General features: G+C 41.2%; 1 protein-coding gene across 3 annotated transcripts in view; it reads left to right on the top strand.

Moving 5' to 3' along the window:
* The first annotated feature begins 778 nt into the window (after positions 1–778).
* The window catches only part of pbx1b (pre-B-cell leukemia homeobox 1b), a 64,326-nt gene continuing 52,544 nt past the window's right edge, over positions 779–12,560 (top strand). For 2 of the 3 annotated variants that reach the window (XM_063466060.1, XM_063466059.1), the window contains exons 1-2: positions 780–1,488; positions 2,319–2,392. In XM_063466060.1, coding sequence (XP_063322130.1) covers positions 1,301–1,488; positions 2,319–2,392 — 262 coding nt within the window. In that variant the 5' untranslated portion in view covers positions 780–1,300. Of the gene's footprint in view, positions 1,489–2,318; positions 2,393–12,560 lie in introns of all 3 variants that reach the window. The other variant, XM_063466061.2, reaches the window with a different exon arrangement.

The following is a 12,560-nucleotide window of genomic DNA, read 5'->3' as shown; positions in this document are numbered from 1 at the left end:
GAGCTCTTTTTGCCCCTCCTCCTCTGCCTCCTTCTTCTCTCTTCCCTCTGAAAGACTCTCAGTGGTGGAGGGAAGCAGCAGCAGTGAGGCAGCACTGGGCCTGAAGGGCACTTTTCAGCCTGGCCAGACACACTCAGGCCTTGCTGCTTGGCTGCGCAACATGGGTCACCGCCTTACATTAGGAGGACCCTGCCAAAGTCAGCCAAGCGGAGCCCTGCAACATACCTGAAAATGAATGAACAAAGTCGCTGTGCCTACTGCAACAAAACAAGCATGTCTGACTGTGGAGTCAGTTTCTGATATCAAAATGAAATATTAATGACATCAGAAAGGTGTTTTTCATAATGTGTCTCATCAGTAGATGGATTTTTCTAGTCGTAAATCTTTATGCACATTATCTATCTAATATTTATAACAAATGAGAAGGCTGGCCAATAGTTTTGATTGGTGCCCCTTATCTTGGCACAGCATGGAGATGAAATGGTCTCCACGGGGCCAGCTGGGGCTCTTGTTGAGGTCAGAAGGAGAGGCTAAAGCAGACCTCTTATTATTTATTTGGAGTTCAGGCTCTATCCATCACTGCGGGTCCTTAGAGTCTCCCTGGTTGTAAGGCAGCAACCACATCTCCCAGCTTCTCCACTGAATCCCACTCTTACAGTCCAATGATAGACGTTTCACGAGAGGCACCTCAAGGTGGGGCTAAATGGTCTTACAGTATATTCCCAATCATGTCGCGTAGGCGGAGTCTGACTCTCATGCTCTTTGCTATGTTGCTGCCTGCCCAGCTTCTACTATAGCTTACATGACAAAAGCAAGGGGATGGAGTGAGTGAAATAAACCTACACTTCGTGTTTCTCACAGCCACTTTTTGGGGGGTAATTTAGCAGGGAGAGGGGGGTTTGGATCTCTGCGCGACATTACAAGAAAACGTGCATGTTTAGTAGTAGAAAGCAGCTGCCTGCCTCTTTTACGCATACCCTACTCCAGTGAAGGCAGCAGCAGTTCAGATCAGATTTCACATTCAACCCCGACCAGCTGAGAGAGGGAGAGAGAGACAGCCAGAGAGCAGGAGGGCTCGTTTCTCCGCTTTCCTCTCCGAAACCCCCTTTTTCCCTGAGCGCCACTGACCGTTCCAGCGAGGAAAAACCCGGGTGTGCGGCGCAGTTATCGGGATTTTTTTTTTTAATTTTTTTTTTACCTCCCTCCCTCCTTTTTTTTTCTTTTATGTATTTTTGCAGGATTTCAGCAGCGAGAGTACCACAGAGAATTAGATAAAAGGGAAGAAGAAGAAGAAGAAGAGATGGACGAGCAGCCGAGGTTGATGCACTCTCACACGGGGGTAGGCATGGCAGGGCACCCCGGCCTGCCGCAGCATATGCAGGAAGGCACCGGAGGAACGGACGGTGACGGAAGAAAGCAGGACATTGGAGACATTTTACAGCAAATTATGACCATCACGGATCAAAGTCTGGATGAAGCCCAAGCCAGGTAAAGGACACACGCTGTCAAGAGACGGCGGCGGCAAAGTAGATAAAAAAAAAAACTAAAATTAAAAGATGGTGAAATTAAAAATAAAAAAACAAATTCTAAATGTATGCGCGGACATTTCCAAATTTCCTAAGCGCTACGGCGAAGATGAAAGTAGAAATGTAAAGGCGGTGCGTTTCTGTGCAAAAGCCGACACAACCGATTTTGCTCCAATTAAAATAACTCGACAGCCGCGCTTCAGCAGAAAATTAAAGTGTGTGAATATGGCGTTTATTGCCAACGTGTCGCCCACTGAGGGTATTTTTAAAACACTTTTACTTTAGCGCAGTCAAGCTGCTTTTATTAGTGCACTCAGATAAAGCTCATCATTTATTTCTAAATATGAAATGGAATAAGCGAGTAACAGCCCGCGCTGTCTCTGGAGTGTTGTGCAGTTCACAGCAAATGCAGAGCAACTTTCTTACTTGTGATACATAATTCAGGATTTCATCCATCTTGTGTGTTCCGCCTTAAATTCAGCGAACGTGAAGTTATGCATTAAAAATGTCTTTGTTTTTGTTTTTTGTTTTGTTTTTTTTTAATTGAGGAACTATAATGCTATAATTTTATTTTCTTAGTGTAAATATTGGAGCGTACATAAAGGTAACTATCAGTGGGTTTATAGCACATGTGTACACATACAGCTGTTAATAATTTACCCTGTAATTGCTCTGTAGCGTTTAACTGTTAAATAAGTTTAATCGGTAGTTTCAGATCAGTACTTTAACACAGGATAAAATCTATGCTTTTCCTTGCTGTGGTTTGCTCATAAAGCCACTTTTCTGTTTCAGGAAACACGCTCTGAACTGTCACAGAATGAAGCCAGCTCTTTTCAATGTCTTGTGTGAAATCAAAGAAAAAACAGGTATGTTCATACTAATTTCGCAGGAGTGTGTACCACTGCTCTGTCGCTGCCTCCAAATATCCTTACGCAGGTGAAGGGAATTCAAAAGTGCACACACTGTATTATTAAGTAGCTGAAAAACCCACAGAGGCACAGTACCTGCTCTCCTTATCACCAGAGTCTAATTTGCTATTGAGGCTCAAATTCACGTTGGAAGGCTCGATTCAGTCACAACACAATTCACCATATAAATTTCAGTGACATGTAAGACATGTGTTTCCTCATGTAGCGCTAAAGTCTGCGTGTTTTAGCGGTTTCACAATAGGAACTGTGGACAATTACCTCCAACAGTCCTTATCAATTATTGTGTCAAAATATGAATGAGGTTCTTTTTTGATGCTATTGTGGAATAATAGAGAGTATTGAGCAAAAATTGTCACAAGCACGTTGATGTCTCCCCTTGTGAGTTAACTGTCAAGTCTGCTGAATACGTCTCTTTCTATTATGTATTGTGTCTCTCTATTAAAGCAGTTGTGAGAGAGCATGTCAGCAGAATAATTGCTAGGAGAGAAATAACGTAACATAGGAGGCGTAAGTCATGTTTCCAAATCATTCTCCCTGTGACATTTTTGAAATTGCCACAGAGAGAATTCAGTGCACTTCAGCTTGATAGCGTGCACCTCGTCTTTTATTTCCTTGTCTTTACACCGATGTGCTTCAGGACTCTTGCAAACTTACATCGTTGAGATACCGAGTTGCCAAAACCATGGCAGCAAGAGCCAGGGTTTCTGTGTGTTTCACACTCATTAGTGCATGAAATCAAATGGAAGGGGGGAAGAAGATATTGTTTCATTGTCTCCAAAGTTGCACTTGCTTATACTTGACCTTTGTGGTAGCGGTGATTGGTGCTGTTTGTGTTGTTTCTCGTGTGTGTGATCCCACCCTCGCTTGGTGCTTTCATGGATGTTTTCATTGAGGCTTTCATTGAAGATCACCTCGCTGCTCACCCCCTCCCCACAAGCGTGGCAGTTTATCTTGAATCGGCCACTGCCTCAGGAGAGAGCAGGGGGGCCTTTTGAAGCCTGCTGGCTCGCTCTCAGTTTTGTTGTCTTGGTAGGTTTTATCGAAGGGGAGTGACACAGTTATGCATAGTGTTTTACTCCCTGGCGCTTCTCGGAGTTCATCTAAAGTTCGGCTCTTCTGAGAGTACAAAGTAACTTGGACCCCTTCCTGCCTGCACTCCCTTTTGTTTTCGCTTTCAGCTGGTAACCTATAAATACAAGGTGCAGCATAAGGAGCTGTGTGCTGGAGATCTGGTGCCTGTCATGTTATTGTAGTTTTTTCATTTTATCCAGTCAGCTTTGTTCTAGTTTAGAAAGAAACATTTACAGCAATTTATGCAGTTTCTACTAATTCGGATACACTTTAAATGTCTTCATTTCTTTCCACAGTAGAAATAAAACTCAGAGATTACTACAGCAAAGAGTAACTGTGTATTTCTCCTTTCTCACACCTCAGCTGTGCAGTCAAGTTTAGTGTAAATAAAGTACAGAGTGTGAAAAACATTTCCTTCCATGTAACACATCAAGTCACTGACAGATTAGGCGCCATTATACAAAGGTTGTGCCCGCTCTTTTGACTTAATCCTTTCAATAATATTTGCCTTTCTTGATGAGACCAGCAGTGGGCATTTGTACACGATGAGCGATATTATGAATGAATATTTCCTGGGTCAGTTTTTGAATTTCAGCTGTAAAAGGCTTCTCTGCTGTCTTGTGAAAAAGTCGTAGCTTGTTGCTCCATCTAGTGGTTTTCCCTTCTTTTGAAATCTAATTAAAATAGTGGAATTACTGAGTGTTTAATATCTTTTTTATTGTAATGTAATTTAAGTTAAGAAATTTTTTAATGTACATTTACACAAATCTGAGGCTATACTGGCAAAACAAAGTAGCTGAATTGGCTTTTATGTTAAAAAAGTGCTTCAATGTTTACTGTAAAGTGTAAATTTGGTTCTTTTTACTACATTTATTTGGCACACCTTTTTGCTTAGATGTTCTTCATATTTCAATATTGAAATTACTACTAAATCAGTATGAGCCACTTTTAAATATTTCAGCGCGCAGCTTTAGCAACTGCTCGGAGCTGCAAGTGTGCCGCTGTAACTTTGTCCTCAGTAACCATCAGAGTGCAGAGACAGTGTGTATCCACAGAGCTGCTGTTTGCTTGTGTATATTTTCCATCCCTGGAGCCGCTGACAGCACCTGCAGGACACAATGCCAGTGCTGATCTAGGGCCTGAACTTGTGACCTGCTCTGTGTATTTTTACTGGGAAGAAGTGAGCGATGGCCAACAGAAATATTGTGCAGTATAAACAAGCACAATAGAACACCGACACCAGGGAGGAAAAAGAGGAGGAAGGAACACTTTATTTAAACCAGTGTTTTTAGTTTTTTTTTTCTTCCTTTTTTGACAGACAGCGGCTCTGACTTTACCCAGATTCATTCCGGGCATATTTGGGCTGTCTATTTTACTTCAAAGGAATGCTGTTTTCCTGATGCTGTGTGTGTGTGTGCGCGCGCGTGTGCAGCATCATACATTAATAAGAGGAGACGAAGCATAAAATATATAGAGCATATTAATTATATGACTGTATTTATCTAAAATGTGGAGCAAAGGTAAAAGCAGCACAGCTTCTCTGTGTTAGTGCTCATCCTAGCTGTGTCGCTGAGCTCTGGTAGTTTCACATAGATACTTTCCAAAAATATGTCGTAACAGTTGGACTCCACTGCCATTGGACGATATAATCTTTACCTCTCACTAACCGATTTCTTTAAATTAACAGGCTGTCAAAGGTGAATATATCAAGTGAGCTATTTATTTGTCTATTAATGTATCTTTATCACAGGTATTTTTAAGGTGCGCTGTTTTTTTCTTGGGCTTCTCCTTTACTTTTTTATGATTGATGAAAATGCCTCTTTAGATAAGCAAAGGCTTGACAAACTGATTTGGAAAATGAGCCGCCTTGACCTCTGTAAACACTTCATCAACATCGTAAATCTCTGGCAGTGTCAAACAAAACCACTCCTTGACTGAGCTGCTCAGTAAATGCGCTGCACTGACTCGCTGTTTAATTTTTTTCCTCTCAACCTCAACAAAAGGCCAGCTTTCTCGTGGCCCATGTTTGTGTAGTGTAAGGTTTCAAGCCTAGGGGATCCTCCATTTATAAAAATGACTAGCCGAGTGATGTAATGTTATTTTTTGAAGGGTGAAAATAGGGTGTTTTATAGAGGGCAGCCGAGCAGTGTTTGACAGGATGAAATGAGCCAGAGGTCTGATTATGGAAGGTGCGTGGAAGCCTACACTACATTGACTTGTCAGACCATTCAGATGCTTGGCATCTGCCTATTTGTATTACAGAGGCTGAACTCGGCTCAGCTCTGCACGTCACTGGCGAAACGCTTTGAAGCAGCCTTCGAGGTGATCAGGTATGATGTAACCTTTAAAACGTGATACAGCTGGTGCAGTGCTGAAACCGCTGGTCAATACTTAAAAATTGGTAAGATGGCTGACAGAAAATCTATCACCGCTGGTATTGATATGTGATCAATCACCTTTAAAGCAACAATACAAGTATGTCCGACGTGAGGATCCATTTATAAATGGAATATCTTTTGCTTTTTTGCCACTAAATGGCTTTTGTAATTGACTGTTTTTATTAATGAATTGGTTAGCTTTGTGACTTATTAGAAATCAGTGACTTAATGCAGTTTCATCGGATCAGTCAAAAAGTATTCAATTTACTGTCATTTAAGAACAAGAAAAGGAGCAAATTCTCCCATGCGAGCACACAGAGTTGTCGATTTATTGTTTTTTTATGCTCAAACAATTACTTTAAACAGTTTTCTATTCATTTCCATCGTCCGATTAATCAAATAATTGACGAGTCTTTGCAGTTTTCCGCAAAAGAGAGATTTGAACACATCATCTTGAAAAAATCTGGAAAATTGTGGTCACATTTCAGTCCACTAAATGAAGCAATTGACAGATCAATCACAATTAAATTGTTTATAAATTGTTTTCATGAATATGTACCTGACTGATAAACTGACGGTTTGGTCTATTACATGCTAGAAGGTTGTTAAAAAAAAGAAGGAGTTGTCTGATAGATGCTAATGTGGCAATGCACAACTAAAGGCTCTATTTTCAGGTTACTAAACTAGTACACATGGACTTGATATATGAAATAGCCACATTACAGCAGCAATTAAGCATTTGTAGGGCTTGTTGGGAGTCACTGCAAGTGCAAAGCAGCAGGTAGTAACAGTACACATTACCTTCTGCGTACTGTATTACATGTCGAGGTGGATGTCACGGGGCCGTGCCTCCCCTCTCGTGATCGTCTCCCGGTGGACGCAGATACGTGCAGCCTTTGTCTCCCTCTTATCCTTCCTCCCCCGTGCTGATACAGCAGCATCCAGCAGGAGAGAAATGCCAAGCTCGCCGCCACAGCTGTTTCCCCAATCGCTCTGCTTAATCATCCACTGAGAGAGAGGAAGAGCTGAAGTCTAATTCTGCTCTGAGGATGTCGACGACTGGGGAAAATGTGTTTTGATTAACCAACATAAGGCAGACTTTTTTTTTCGGTGCTGCATTTGATGCAGAATCGTAATCACAGAATCATCAGCGAGTGACAGCATTGTAAATGGCGAGCTAATACCATTACAGTATAGAACAATGTGGTTACATTATACATTATGCAAATTGTCAGTCGCCTAATTGATACATGTTAATCATATTAAGGAGCTTAATTATAGGAATCTTAGTGTGCTGCGATTTGGTAATTAACACTGACATCACACGTACAAGGAAAGTGATCTATTTTTTTCCAGGACACATTTCTCTTCTCATCCTTGTGAAAAGGAAGCAGCAGCTCTACATCGTTTTTATATTTTTGAATTTCCTGAACTGATGAATGATTTTCTTCCTCTCTGCTGAAGGCTACTGGAATGCAGTTTGTAGAAAAAATTACATTTAGCTCCCAGCAGCTCTGCCAGTGTGGAGATTACAGACTGAAGGCGAGATCCAAGCAGACTTGTAAAAGAGCGCGGGCCTCAATCTTTTACCTGAATGTCGACTCCTGCGCCTAAATATCACTGTTCTGCCATTTACCTCGATCAAGGCTCTCTTTGCAATCTCAGTCCCTGCAGGTTTGCTCTGCCTTTTTTTATACTGGCCTCCTTAATATGTTACGAATTTAATCAAGTCTACAAATTTGTTATGCACGTTAAATTGAACATGCAATGGCACATTCGAATGTGGTTGCCATACCAACCCCCCAGGAGTTCATTTTCCATAATGTAGTGTTTGGAATCTCATTTCCTCCACTCTCCCCTGCTGCTACTTGCAGACGCCACCTCCAGGCTTCCACTGTATGTTCGCCACGAAGGAGGCTCGACTGCCACAGCTTTCAAACACTGGAGGGAGGGAGAAAGGAAGGAGAGAGGGAGAGAGAGGCCTCTCTCCACGTAGTGGAAATGACACAAATTAATATACACTACTTAAACCAGACCAAGATTAATGGTTCCCTTTCGCTGCAGCTTAGTCCCACTGTCAGTTGCCGGGTGCTCGTTGGACAAAATCAACACTAATCAACATTTATTCCACTTTTGCCCTGGGCTCTCAGGAGTCTGGCAGGACTGCCTGCCCCCCCTCCCTTACCTCCTCTCTTCCCTCCCAGCAATCCACCCCTCCCTCCGTCCGTCTCGCTACGCTTTTCACCTCTCATCCAGCTCCTCCATACATCACCCTCCTCACACCGCTCCACTCCTCAGAGAAGAGTGCGCCCCCTCCTATCAGGCCACATTAGAGTCATGATAGATTTTCTCTTTTCATTTGCATCTGATATTTAACACAGCAAAGCAGTTGCTCTGTCACTTTACAGTACAAGCGTATGAGCGCGTGCACGCGGGCTCTTGTACGCGTGTGTCTTTTTGAAGCAGTTGGTAATCTTATCTGCACTCAGTCACCACTGCATTATGGGAAACAGGATATTCATTCACTGCTCAGTCAGGAGTGTGTATGTGTGCGCATGTCTCAAGTTGTGTATTTATACAGCACTTCATTTGCTGGAAAGTAGTATTTTAGATTTCCCACCACCAGTAAACTGAACTCCGAGGTGTCACGTGTGCATTTTCCGAGTATCCATACAGCTTATCGTGCGCGTCGTAAATTTCCCTTTGATTTCAGTGACTGGCACTCGGATCTGCTGACTCTTCTTTCAGCTCCACCATCAGCCTCGCACAGCAACAATAAGTATCCCGTGAAGGCTCATAATTGGCCGAGCTAATGCAGGTCACAATTCCACTGATGCTGCTCGACTCTTTGTCATTCCACCAGCTATGATAAAAACACGCTCACAGGGGCGATTAATAAGAAATATGAACAAAATTAAACAGCATCTATATCCTAACTGTAACTATGGGGCAAACATGGAAACATTATATCTTGATTGAGGCTCATCTGCTGCAACTTAAGGAAATTTTAATGTTTTCCTTCTTGTGATTCCGATGCTTTGGTATATATTAGTATTTATTCATGCAGAGTGATTTTTCCACAGCCAGAATGGAAGTTTTGAGGACAGACAAAGTAATTCAACCAATGGAAGGAAATAATGAGGAGAACTACATCTGGATGATGTAATGATCCACCATCATTAAATTTTAGAGACTGTTAAAATGGTTGAAAATTATTACATGATCCGATAGTGTTATGGATATTTCTGTTTAATCCATCAGCAGTAAACAGAGCACTTAAAAATTCCAGTTTAAAAATAATTCTTGACATTACTTCCTGATATCTGGATATCCAGGTTGTATAACATAACATTTTTAGATTTGACACAATAGATGGAAAAATCTTAAATAACCACAGTCATGCAAGTAAGTTTGTTTCCATAGCTGTAAAACACAACAGCCTACTAGTAATATTAGCATGCACCCGCTGCTATTTAGATTTCTAAAAGTCTGATTTCCTCATTCCATTTTTTTCCCCAAATCCTATTCATTACGTTGTAATTACAAATTCAAAACATGAGTTGGCGGTAGGATTTTTTCAATGTCAGTATTGGAGCTAATAAACCTTAAAGAAGAGTAAGGCAAAAGAGAAAGAAAAGAGAAGACCTCAGAACCAGTTAACTGATTGGCAGTCATGAAGATGAGGAAAGAGGAAATGCTACATTGCCAGATTACTGACTTTACAGAGTTAGCATCATGAGAAAGCACGTTTGGAGAGATTATCCAAATCAGTTCCCACCTGGAGTGATTCCAATTAGTGCCTGGGAGATGTGACATAGGTTAATATGATCACCAGAGAATCATTTATATCTGAAGCTGATTGGCCAGTTTTTAACCATGAGTTGTCGGCTGTGAAAGAATTATTTCTTTATGATAAGTTTCTTTAAGTTTCAAATTTATAACAAAAACAAAAAAGATAGATGGAGAAAATAGACCTTGGCGTTGGATATTGGCTAAGCTTATTTCAAACATTGACATCAGCCCAGAATTTCTCAGTTGGTCCTTATTTGTCACTCAAGTAAGGTGCTGAAACACCTCCCCACTCCCCAACCCCCCTCCCTCCCTCAGATCTACAGTCCTTTTTTGTGTGTGTTGTTTTCACAACCATTTGGATTTTCATTCATCCAGCTATTGTCTTACCCACTTGTTCCTATTTAGGGAGCTGGATGTGCTGGATCTATTCCCAGCAGGCATTGGGTGGGAGCCAAGGAAACACACTCAGCGGGTGAACAGTCCATCACAGCAGTTCAGATTTTATTAATGTCCAGTAATCTGAGGTGGAATCCCTACTGCGACAGCCTCAGATTTAGAATCTGCGTGTCGCTTTATCCCCCTCTGAAGATGAAATTGTGCAAACAGCTGATGCCTCTTTTCCTCTTTTCCTACTTTGCCAAGATATTCAGCGCAGTGTTGTCCATCTTGTAGGACTGCACGGCCAGAGGCATTGTCATGGAACCAACTGGCCTCATTGAAGTGACACCTAGTGCTTTGTCAGCTTTGTGTCTCAGGTGCCAACCTGCGCTTCCCAAAATAAACTGTCATGCAATGTGGCAGGACAGAAAAATGTAGAAGGAGCATGTTGGGGCCCTGTGCCCCCCTGAAAGGAAACAAATGTTCCATAGCAGAAATGTATTGTGGCTTTGGATGCCTTCCCAGCACCGACACCAGCGACGTGGAGGGAAACTTAAAGCGTGGAGTGTGATCGTCTGCAGCATCAGCAGGGGTCGCAGCAGGTGGGAACGTAGAAGTAAAACGTGACGTTTCTCTGCATTGACATAGCTTTTTAATTACATTTATTTCAACTTATTTCATTTCACTGTGGACCTGTTAGAGTTTGACAGCTCTTTGTTACTTGCAGACATCCTCTTCCAGAAATAGCTTATGCTTACTGTAGTTAGCTGCTCTTCCTGTTTTTATAAATGGTCTGTCATTTTCTCTCTGCGGTGCAACATCACACCAGGGAAGTGAGCTTGGTTGAAGTCACTTTCAGACTGGTGTCAGGAGGCTGGAAAGGGTGAGCATGCGGAAAGTCATATGCAGAGATTCCTTACCGACCTCTAAAGTGTGACCACCAGCCGTGTCTGCCCTGTTGGATTTGGCCCTGAGTGTGTGATTCCTGCTAGATCTCGCTGTGGCCAGTGTGTTCTATAGCTGCTATGACATTTTTATGACTAGTGGACTGAAGTAAAGGTGGGAGTCACAAAGGCTTGAAATGGATCTGCACCTCTATAATGAGGAACCAGCAGCTAATCATGCACACAAAGGGAAGGCTTCTGTAGGCTGACAGCGAAAAGTATAATGATGTTTCACTAAACATGGATTGCAGAGCTGGAAAGGTTGTGATGTGAACATTGTTTGAGCCAGGATTGTCTGGAGGAGGAGAAATGGGCTCATTAATACTCTACAAGGGGGTCACTGCTCCATCCAAGCGAGACAATAAGCACTTCTGTTAAAGCCGTGCACCTACTGAGCTCTGAATGTTACATTTGTATGTTAAAATTGTTTTTCGGCACAAACAAAACACAAAAGATTTTTCTAAAATTCAAAGTACACCTAATTCTCAAGGCTAATATTTGAATTTTACATGAAGTCAGCATAAAAGACGTTTTTTATTTCTAATAAAACTAAACCAGTTTGCTAAATCACGTTCGTTTTATTACACTGTCACTGTGACAGCTACACTACTTTGTGACAAATGTAATACATTTTCATTGATTGAACAGTTAATAGTATAAAACTGAAGATGGATTCATTTTTTACACTTTTTGTTTTTAATAAATATACCAAATAAATCATTTCTAAATGAGATTTATCCTGTTGCTCCATCATACCTTTAGCTGTGATGCTAACTTTGCCAAAGGAATATGAAACGTGAATGTGCTTTATGTAATTCCAATACTAATGTCATGTTTTAGTTGGGTTTTCTTTACCAAGGAATTCAGAATGGTGTTTAGTGTCTACTGTTTTTACAAGATATAAGAAGCATAACTGGAAAATGCTACAAAACTAGCTAAAATAAGCTATCTGACAGACTCTGTTGGTAACTTAATAAGAGGAACTATTTAATGTTGCAATTTGTCTTGTACGAAGTAAAATTTTACAAAGTGATCCTGTAGTTAGACCGCTGACAGACTTCTTGGAGAACATCAGGTGCAGGGGTCATTGCAGTTTCCATTAGCCTATGGTAATCCTACTAACCAATTTTAAAAGAACAGAAAAAAATCGAACAGTGACAAATCATTTTTGGATTAATTTCTTATTTATTCTAGCAGTATTATTGCACCGTTATTCCAACATTACACCTTTTTTAATTGTACAATTAATCAGCCAAATAAAAAAAAACATCAGGATAATAATTGATAATCAACATAATCATTAGCTGTATTTCTAACAGCCAACTGGCCGACCTGTCATTGCACTTCTAGCTGATAAATCCGCTCTGCTCCTGCCTCCGCTGTAAAGAGATTGTGTTGATAAGTTAATATTCCGACAACAGAGATGAGATAAAGAGGTTTTAGGAGTTTGGAGGATAGTGTAACCTTGATAAAACGCTCATCTCAGTGACACTGATTTTCACCATCCATCTTCATCTGATATGAAGTATGCAAATGGTGGCA

This window comes from Pelmatolapia mariae, linkage group LG23, assembly GCF_036321145.2.
Source record: "Pelmatolapia mariae isolate MD_Pm_ZW linkage group LG23, Pm_UMD_F_2, whole genome shotgun sequence".
Classification (NCBI taxonomy): domain Eukaryota; kingdom Metazoa; phylum Chordata; class Actinopteri; order Cichliformes; family Cichlidae; genus Pelmatolapia; species Pelmatolapia mariae.
The sequence above is the reverse complement of the archived record's forward strand: the minus strand, read 5'-3'. Positions and strand labels throughout refer to the sequence as shown.